This window comes from Zerene cesonia, chromosome 24 (genome assembly GCF_012273895.1).
Source record: "Zerene cesonia ecotype Mississippi chromosome 24, Zerene_cesonia_1.1, whole genome shotgun sequence".
NCBI lineage: Eukaryota > Metazoa > Arthropoda > Insecta > Lepidoptera > Pieridae > Zerene > Zerene cesonia.
This window is the reverse complement of record NC_052125.1, coordinates 1075102-1085086: the sequence shown is the minus strand read 5'-3', so window position 1 is coordinate 1085086 and position 9985 is coordinate 1075102. Positions and strand designations below refer to the sequence as shown.

General features: G+C 38.6%; 1 protein-coding gene across 1 annotated transcript in view; it reads right to left on the bottom strand.

The window, feature by feature from the left end:
• Positions 1 to 9985, bottom strand: part of LOC119836339 — a 32570-nt gene that overhangs the window by 3554 nt on the left and 19031 nt on the right. The window contains exons 6-15 of the mRNA XM_038361641.1: positions 9068 to 9358; positions 8316 to 8454; positions 7329 to 7480; positions 5898 to 6036; positions 5071 to 5258; positions 3858 to 3993; positions 2957 to 3115; positions 1619 to 1707; positions 793 to 1368; positions 1 to 102 (exon numbers count right to left, since the gene is read on the bottom strand). Of these exons, the coding sequence (XP_038217569.1) occupies positions 1 to 102; positions 793 to 1368; positions 1619 to 1707; positions 2957 to 3115; positions 3858 to 3993; positions 5071 to 5258; positions 5898 to 6036; positions 7329 to 7480; positions 8316 to 8454; positions 9068 to 9358 (1971 nt within the window). The remainder of the gene's footprint in view (positions 103 to 792; positions 1369 to 1618; positions 1708 to 2956; positions 3116 to 3857; positions 3994 to 5070; positions 5259 to 5897; positions 6037 to 7328; positions 7481 to 8315; positions 8455 to 9067; positions 9359 to 9985) is intronic.

The window sequence follows — 9985 nt, the reverse complement described above, 5'->3', positions numbered from 1 at the left end:
CGGGCTCGCAGGCCCAGTGTCCCGCGATGCGGTTCTGCTCGCACGTTGTACCGCGCCGGCAAGGGAACCCGGACACGGTGTAATGGCGATATGATGATGATACTGTTTTGATTGAAGTGTAGGTTAAAATCCAATTTATTTATTGAAAAACACATGTAAATAGTTATTTAAATAAAAGTGACTGTCAGATATATGGACATGTATATGTAAAGGTTGAAAATAAATAAATAATGTACTGAAAAATAGACTACAATTTTATAAAATCTAAATTCATCTAAATTGTCTCACGTGCTCTTATACAGAACTAGCAGTCCGCCCCAGCTTCACCCGTGTTACATATATAGCCTATGTCAATCAGTGAAGTTGCAGCTTTCTAATGGTGAAAGAATTTTCAAAATCGGTCCAGTAGTTTTCGAGTTTATCCATTACAAACAAACAAAAATACAAATTCTTCCTCTTTATAATATTAGTTTAGATGTAGATATACGTAAGGAAATTATATTGTCTTGGCGATCCCATCTCGTTCATCATAACAAGAATTCTACTTCCTATCCTGCTACTCATCATATTATAAATGCGAAAGTTTGTAAGGATATATATGTGTGTTTGTTGCTCTTTCACGCAAAAACTACTAAACCGATTGCAATGAAATTTGGTACGTAGACAGCTGGACAACTGGAATAACATATAGGCAACTTTTTACCCCAATATTCCTACGTGATACGGACTTACGCGGGTGAAACCGCAGGGCGCAGCTAGTATTACTATAATAATATTATAAACAAAACTTACTTAATTCATCGCCGCCTCCAACTAAATTAGGTCTCGATGGCTTAACATAAGGTCTTTCAACTGGCCTGTAACCAGGTTTCTCTGGCAGATAACCAGGTTTTGTTTCATAACCTGGTCTGAAACCAGGCTCGTGTGGTTTGTATGGTTTACGAATAGGTTTATACGGTTCTGGCACTGGTTTGAAACTAGGTTTATAATCAAAGTCTGGGTATGGTTTTAGACCTGGACCAGTTTCTGTAGGTCCAGTAGGACCTATAGGTCTTGCAGGATGTATATCAGGTCGAATAGGTATTACAGCTTCAGGTCTAACAGGTCCAGTAGATCCATAAGAACTAGAAGGTACATAGGGTCCAGTTGGACCACTTGGGCTAGATATAGGACCACTGTCAGGTAAATAACTGGGTCTAGGTTCGTAGTCAGGTTTATTTGGACCACTTGGTCCACTTGGCCCACTTGGACCACTGTCTGGTAAATAACTGGGTATGGGTTCGTAGCTAGGTTTATAACTGGATTCTATGGGTTTGGACGATGGCCCAGATGGGTAACCGGGACCACTTGGACCCGTTATATATGTTTCTGAAAACAAATTATGTTTGTTATTGAAATAATTTGTTTATTTAAGTTGCTTTAGTTCTGATGCTTCTTAACATGGACTTAAATATTAGTAACTCTTAATATATAAATTATTGGCTGTAGTTTTTTTCTCTTAATTGGTCAGACATTTTTGTTGGACAAAATAAATATTATTAGTCTTTTAGATTTGCTCACAAAATGCATTATCTCCAGGAAGAGTTAAATCAATATATTATAAAATATTTTTACACACCGGGCGCTGAGGGTGGGTCAGGTCGAATTCCAGGGTAATGTTCTTCTATAGTAGGATTCAGAGGATGTGGTATTTCCAATGTTGGTACTCTTTAAATAAAAACAAAAAATATTATAAATACTTAACTGATCAATGTGATATATGATAACCTTAGTATTGGGGAATTTTACAGACGTAATAGATCTTAATTTATAATATTTCAGTAATGACCTTAATAGTTTCATTGAAACAACTGAACTACTTTGGATAGTATACTAGCAATGAAGAATATAAATTCCTTTTATTCCAGTCGATTCGTTTCAGCCGTACAAACAAACATACGAATCAATAAAACAAATCAATAAAGTAAGATTTTATTCAAGAGTCGAGTAGACCCCGCGTCATTCACTGAACCGATGCAATGCCTGACACCTCTCACACCCCAAAGACCTGATAAAACACTTGAATGCAACAAAACAAAATTTTTGAAGTGAAACTTCTTTAGAATCGTTGTGATTTCAAACCTGATGCAACGGAAAAAACGACAGGTAAGAAACACAAGTAAAAAATGTGTAGAACGAAGCCGGCAAAGAATGAGACAGAAATATACACACTATTTTATATTTTATATCTATATATATAAAATTCTCGTGTCACAGTTTTCGTTGCCATACTCCTCCGAAACGGTGTGACCGATTTTGATGAAATTTTGTGTGCATATCGGGCATGTTTGAGAATCGGCTAACATCTATTTTTCATACCCCTAAATGATAAGAGTAAGGCAGAACAGCGTTTGCCGGGTGCAGCTAGTCTATATATATAAAATTCTCGTGTCACAGTTTTCGTTGCCATACTCCTCCGAAACGGCTTGACCGATTCCTCTGAAATTTGGTAAGCATATTGGGTAGGTCTGAGAATCGGCTAACATCTATTTTTTATCCCGATATTCCTACGGGATACGGACTTACGCGGGTGAAACCGCGGGGCGCAGCTAGTCTAATATATAAAATTCTCGTGTCACAGTTTTCGTTGCCAAACTCCTCCGAAACGGCTGGACCGATTCTTCTGAAATTTTGTGTGTATATTGGGTATGTGTGAGAATCGGCCAACATCTATATTTCATACCCCTAAAGGATAAGAGTAAGGCAGAACAGCGTTTGCCGGGTGCAGCTAGTTTTATATATATTCATCTCATTCTTTTGTCGATTTACTGAAGTTTCACTTCTATCGTGTGTGAATCGCACACACACCTTTTTTTACACCGTAATCCCCCAAAAACCCAAGAGACCCTCACAGATAAAACACTTAAATGCTATAAAACAAAAATAATAAAGCAAATATAAATAAAACAACACTCACTCATGCTGACCGTACACTTTCCGCCAACACTGGCCATTGAACAAATCAAACGCGAACAACAGATCGTCCCCAGAGTGCACGTAGTCCACGCCCCGATGTAAATCAAACAGACGTATCTCCGACAGTAAGCAGTTGTCTGTAGCTGGCGGTGCGTTGGCGCTACGAAGTGGGAAATATAACAGTTTCATATAAATAAACATTTATATTATCAACGAAACTGCGTTTTTGTATGTTTGTAATGTTTTCACGCAAAACAACCCCTTGCGTCAAAGGAAATTCTCATGGGAATAAGATGTTACAGCCTGACAACTATCTCCAGACAAGAATCGTGTCATGAAATCGCTCAGTTGCGACGTGAATGAAAGACAAACAAACATAAATTTATAATATCAGTAAGGAAACAAGGATGGCGTAGTCATCTTATTTCATTTATTATTCAACAAATACAAAAGTCAATTTTATCAAAAAATAAGAATAACTAAACTTGTATTGTACAGAACTCTCAAAATTAAACCAAAAATTTACGTCATTAATTGTAAACACAAAATCTATAATCTTTTTTTTGTTTATTACACTTTATTGTGGTGGTATACAGAAAGGTGAAAAAAAACGTGAAGGAAAACATCGTGAGGAAACCGGCATGTCCAAGAATCAAAAAGTTCGACGACATGTGACATCTGCCAACCCGCACTTGGCCAGCGTGGTGGATTATGGCCTGAACCCTCATAGGAGGCCTGTGTCCCAGCAGATGAGGCTGATGATGATGATACAGAAAGATTTTTAAAATTAAAAAAGAAATAACTAGACCAGCATAGTATGCGGCCTTATCACTAAAGAATGATCTTTCAGGCAATTATATAAAATAGTAAATGTTTATATAGCCTAATCATATAAGACTCACTTGTAGGAAAAGCTAAGGCATCTGAACGGCGCATCCGTGCAGGCCTTCCCGCAAGCTCGCTCGTCTCGCACCCGCGCCTGCCCGCGCACCGCGCTCGGCGTCAGCTTGGCGGAGTTGTCGTATTGCAAGTAGCATTCTATAACGTTACCACATACGCTCTTGCTTGAAAAACAACTTCTAAAGTCTAAATGACATTTAGAGTTAACGTAAACAATTATTTTTATTTATTTTTTTTTTCATGTCATAGCGGGCAGCTGAGCTGGTGGTTCGCCTGATGGTAAGCGATCACCACCGCCCATAAACATTCGCAAAGTTCGTACGTCTGTGAATGCGCTGCCCGCTTTAAAGGACAAGGAATAAGGAAAGGATTGATGACTGGAAAGAAGGAATGGACTAGGACGGGTGAGGAAAAGGAAACGGGCCTCCGGCTCCCCCACTCACCGTACGAAACACAGTGGCATACCACTATTTCACGCCGGTTTTCTGTGGGGGTGTGGTACTCTCCCGGTGCGAGCTGGCCCAATTCGTGCCGAAGCGTGCTCGACTCCCACAATAAAATTATACTTTTTTTTTTAATGTCACAATCGGTAATGGAGCTGGTGGGTCGCCTGATGGTAAGCGCTACCACCGCCCATGGGCATTTGGAGAGGCATAAGGTCGATTGTAGACCTTACTCCTCTACAAACGGATTGCCGACTTCACATTAGAATCGGATTTAATGGAAGGATTGACGAAGGGATTAAAGGAAAGGACTAGGAAGGGTAAGGAAAAGGACATGGGCACGGTAATCTTAGGGATGTGGTTACTCAAGGAACCATTACAGTGTAGAGTGGTCTTACATTGTATTCCATTTAAATTCGAAGGAGGTACCAGCAGTTCAGGGTTAGGTTAGATTAAATGCAATTCGTATTTTCTTATTCTTTTAATATTCAAAACTTAAAAATAACATTATAATGTAAATTTTATTCTTTTTTTTGTTGCATGTGGTGTTTACCTACAAAAAATTATACACTTAGCATTAAGTTTGATGTGATGTATACTTGTTATCTGTCAAACCTTCAAATAAATAAATAATAAATAAATAAATAAATAAATAAATAATTGAATTATAAGACTGTTATTTTCTGCTTTTTTAACTAAATTGATCTAGGCAATATTTATATTATCATTAATTTAGTAATTAACATTCATAGATTTAAAAAAAAATCCTTACGTGCGTCCTTATGTTGCACATCATCATATAGTGCTGGTTCACATCCTCTTCCGTAATTACCACGCGCGTATAGCTCATGGGAGGCTGCGTGGAGACCGCCTCCAACACCACCCGGATCTAGTGATGTAGGTGGTGATGAAGTGAGGATGCAGTTCGCGAGATCATCACCTATTGTTGGTGCTTCGAATCTAAAAGTTAATCAAATTATAATATTAACTCGTTTGTTGTGTTGAATATTTGAATGTTCGTACATATTTTTATTGAAATGCACTCAAAAGACAAACTCAAATTATCTTATAAAACTAATTTTAAAATCTTTAAAATAAAATAAGAATCATTAAAATCGCTTCACGCAACTCTGTAGACAGAGTAATTACTTAAGAGTAATTAATTTTAATTTTAAAAAATTAAAAAAAAAGACAGAGTAATTAATTACTAACAGTACTTTTACAGACACTGTAAAAGTAACAGACGCAAAACAAAAGAAAACCTCATTTTTTCAAGTCAGTCGAAAATACATTTTACCAGTCTTAAATCTAATCACGAAAACTATAATTTATATACAATTTACCACTCTCAACAGTCTAAAATCCACCACGAAAACTATAAAACGCCTCCTTTTCAAGTCGGTTAAAATTATATACTCTAAAAAGTCTAAAATATATCACGATAAGTATAGCACATCACCTAAAACTGAACCCCCTGCAGAAGAACACTTTAAAAAGTCTAAAATATATCACGATAAGTATAGCACATCACCTAAAACTGAACCCCCTGCAGAAGAACACTTAAAAAGTCTAAAATATACCACGAAATCTATAAATTACCTAAAACTGAACCCCCTGCAGAAGAAGTTGTGTGCCCGGATGCACTCCGCCTCGCACGCGCCGAGCCCGCTCACGCTGAGCGCCGCGCGCGCCGCGCCGCCCCACACCGCCGCCCCGGAGCGGACGTGCCAGAAACATTCTGCAATATGTTTCTATCAGTTTGTTTTGTCTGTTTCGTTTTGTTGTGCACAGCATTCCATATAATAATTATAATTAACTCTTTATTGTACACCAAGAAAAACAATACAAATGAAACACAGCAACAATAGGATTATTGTACAAAATCTCTACCAGACGACCTTCTAGGAAAATGCATATAGTCAGTCAGATCTTGGCACAGCTATCTATATTGTCATTCAGATATTTAGACAGAAACCTATATCAGTCATCAACCGTCAACCGTTAGTCAAATCTTTGTACAGCTATCTATAAATTATTTTAGAAATACCTATATACCTATATAGTTGGCAAGCTGTGCGCACACTGAGATCTTTTAACAACTACATATTTGTGCATATAGTATGTAAGATCTTTGCAGAAACCTTAATAGTCAGTCAGATCTTCACATATTATATACCTATATAGTCAATCCAATCCCTGCAATGCCAATAAAGTCAGTCGATTTTCTATCTAACCGCTTGCTAACCAAGTGATAGTCAGAAATTAAAAACTTTTTAACGGATTTTAAACGCGATTTATTCAAATTCAAAATTCAAAAATTGTTTATTTGGAACGAAATTACATAGTGCACTTAAACCAAAATTAACGATGACACCCATAAAAGCTTGTTTAGCTGTGGCACAGGTGTCAACGCCCGCCTCCATTTAAGAAATATGTTCCACAAATTTACAATTTAACAAATAGATATTAAGATTAAAATAGAAAAAATATACATATCTAAGATTTTAAACTAAATATTGCTGCTGAGTATGTGAGAGGAAATATAATGTATTTGTGAATATGTAAGTGTGCGTGCGTGTGTGTGTGTGTATGTGAGAGATATCTAAATATTAGAGGGTAAATTTTATAATTTCTTCAGTTTCTTCATATGATCGGGACAATAGCCAATGAAGTACTTTATTTTTAACCTTAAAATTAAAGTTAATTTATTCATTAGTTCATTCATTTATTTTTCCCGTGACCACGCTCGCTGCAAAGTGTTCGAAACGTCGCGTTAATAATATAATGAATAAATCGCGTTAAAAATCCGTTAAAAACTTTTTAGTTTCTACATGTATAATACGTAAAATCAAACACAAGAAAATATATATTTTTTTTATGGCAGAGCAAGCAAAGGAGCAGGTGGGCCACCTGATGTTAAGTGGTCACCACCGCCCATAAACACTTGCAACACTAGAGTTACAAGTGCTTTGCCGGCCGTTCAGAGACATATACGCTCTTTTCTTGAAGTGATAGTCAGTTACAGCTCACCGCTTTCAACCCAAGGCTTGGTGCTGACGGTGTGACAGCCCGTGTGCTGAGGCATCGCGTACACGTCCGAGCCGCTGTCGCTCGCCATCTGCAGTGCTTTGTACGGCCGCTCGCTGAGGAAGCAGTTGTCTGATGATGATGGACTGGAGTACCTGTCGGGTGAATGAAATGTAAAAGGAGAAAAGAAATTAGTATCCTTTTGATGGAAAGAAAATTTCTTTTTTTGTAGTAAGAAAACGCAAGTTGGACAATCGAGTTAAATCTATCATTAAAGCATGCTTTTATTTATAATTTTAATTATGTTTCTTTATTATTTATCTCTACCTCAGTCCCAATGTTGTTGCCTTTTGCATTATAAAAAAACTTATAATAAGGTCAGGATAATTATAGTTTCCACAGGTTACGCGGACCTACATGCAAACGGAGCCGCGGGCAACAGCTAGTAAATTGTATCGTACTATTAGAACGGGCCTAAAGCCCGCTCTAATAGTACCAGAATCACACGTAAATATCTCACCCCCCACTCACAAAAAAATATTAACATTCTCACCCCCTCCCTCCCCCACCCCCTCCCAACAATTACATATAAACAATTACATAAAAAAGCAGTGGTGGCTCAGTGGTGAGAACCTTGGACTTCAAAATCGATAAGTCGGGGTTCGAGACCGGGCGAGCGTGCAGGAAATAAACTGATTTTTCAATTAATCTGCGCATGTGGATTACATCACCACTACTTAAACGGTGAAGGAAAACATCGTGAGGAAACCGGCATGTCCAAGAATTAAAAGTTCGACGACATGTGACATCTGCCAACCCGCACTTGGCCAGGGTGGTGGATTATGGCCTGAACCCTCATAGGAGGCCTGTGTCCCAGCAGTGGGAACATATATGGGCTGATGATGATGAATTACATAAAAACAGTGCTTACGCTACCAAGGCTTTTCTTTACATTGAGATAAATTACTTTAAGCATACAGTAGCGCTCACCGGTAGCTATAGGAGACACACTTGAAGTCTCGCTCGGCGAAGCACGCCGCCTCGCAGTCGAGCACGCTCCGCGCGGCGAGCGCGCGCCGCACCGCGCCCGCCGCCAGCGACATGCCCGCGCTGCGCCGGGACGAGCAGTCTACGAGGTTCCACGTACATACATACATACCGGCTACACTTTTTAATAGATAGAGCGATTGAAGAGAAAGGTTATGTAGCGGCTCGCCACGAATGCGCCACGTATCTAAGTGATTCGACATTTTATAGGATTCGATAGCTAAACGAGTCTTGACAAGTTGTGAAAAGCGATATCTGTGTCTTAATTGACAATTATTCATTTATTTAAATTCAAGCTGAAATACCATCCGCATCACCTGGATGAGTGGTCTTCAACGACTGTGCGCTATTCGCGGCATTTTCTGCCTAGAACCACAAAACTGTCGAACAGCTGTCGGTATTTCCATCTTGCTTGATATGGACTCCTTCCAAGAGCCCATAAATTCTTAAAACGCCGGCAAATCAATCGCCATACCCTAACCTTGTGATGGCTTATGGGCGGCGGCGATCACTTACCACCAGGTGCATCGCCTGCTCGTTTGCTGGTAGTGATATAAAGGAAAATCCAGCAATTAAAACACAATTGATATCCGACATATCTAATAGTCAACCCTTTTTGATACAATATAATAAGATTTTACTATATACCGTATGCCCCATCTATTCTCCAACCTTTTTATTAACAAAAAGCTCACCTTTCACCCCGTCATCACCATCATCGATCCGGCCCATCTCGTCCCACCTACTCCAGCTCTCACCAGAAGAGTTCCACCTCCCCCTTTTCCAGGATCCGTAACCATATCCATAATCATGGCCTTTCCCTAGACTCTGGTAATCGAAATCAGCATTTGTGCCATGTTTCACCCCATAATATTTGGTGTCATCCAGCCCCCAGTGACTGTATGATTTGTGGTTTTGGTTCTTATAGTGTGAATCGTGATTGGCGTGGTGACTGTGGGTTTCTTTCTCATCGCTTCTGCTGACTCCTAGAAAATTATTGTTATTACTAGCTGCGGCCCGCGGTTTCACCCGTGTAAGTCCGTATCCCGTAGGGATAGCGGTATAAAGAGTTGCCTTACCACCTGCGTACCAAATTTCATTGCAATCGGTTCAGTAGTTTTTGCATGAAAGAGTAACAAATATCCATACATACTTAGAAAGTTTTGCGTTTATAATATTAAGTAGGATATACTTCGAACTCCACTCCTATATTCTAATGGAGGAAGTCAAATAACAATGTTCCATTTTCTTCTCTTTCATTTAACTTTATGTAGTCACCTGATTTCATTCAACTTATTTTATATCAGAATATACTATTATGTTATCTGTGATCGTCGTTGGCCTATTTAATCTGTGGTAAATAATTTATGCAGTAACAATTTAATTATCTGTGATATCAGTTTGAAAAGGAAGAATTACTGCTTTATTTTAAATACTAGTCTATACAATATTAAATCGCAGATCCTATCCTACTATCCTACTAATATTATACATGCGAAAATTTGTAGAGATGTGTGTGTGTTTGCTGCTCTTTCACGCAAAAACTACAGAACCGATTGCAATGAAATTTGGTATGTAGACAGCTGGACACCTGGAATAATATACAGGCAACT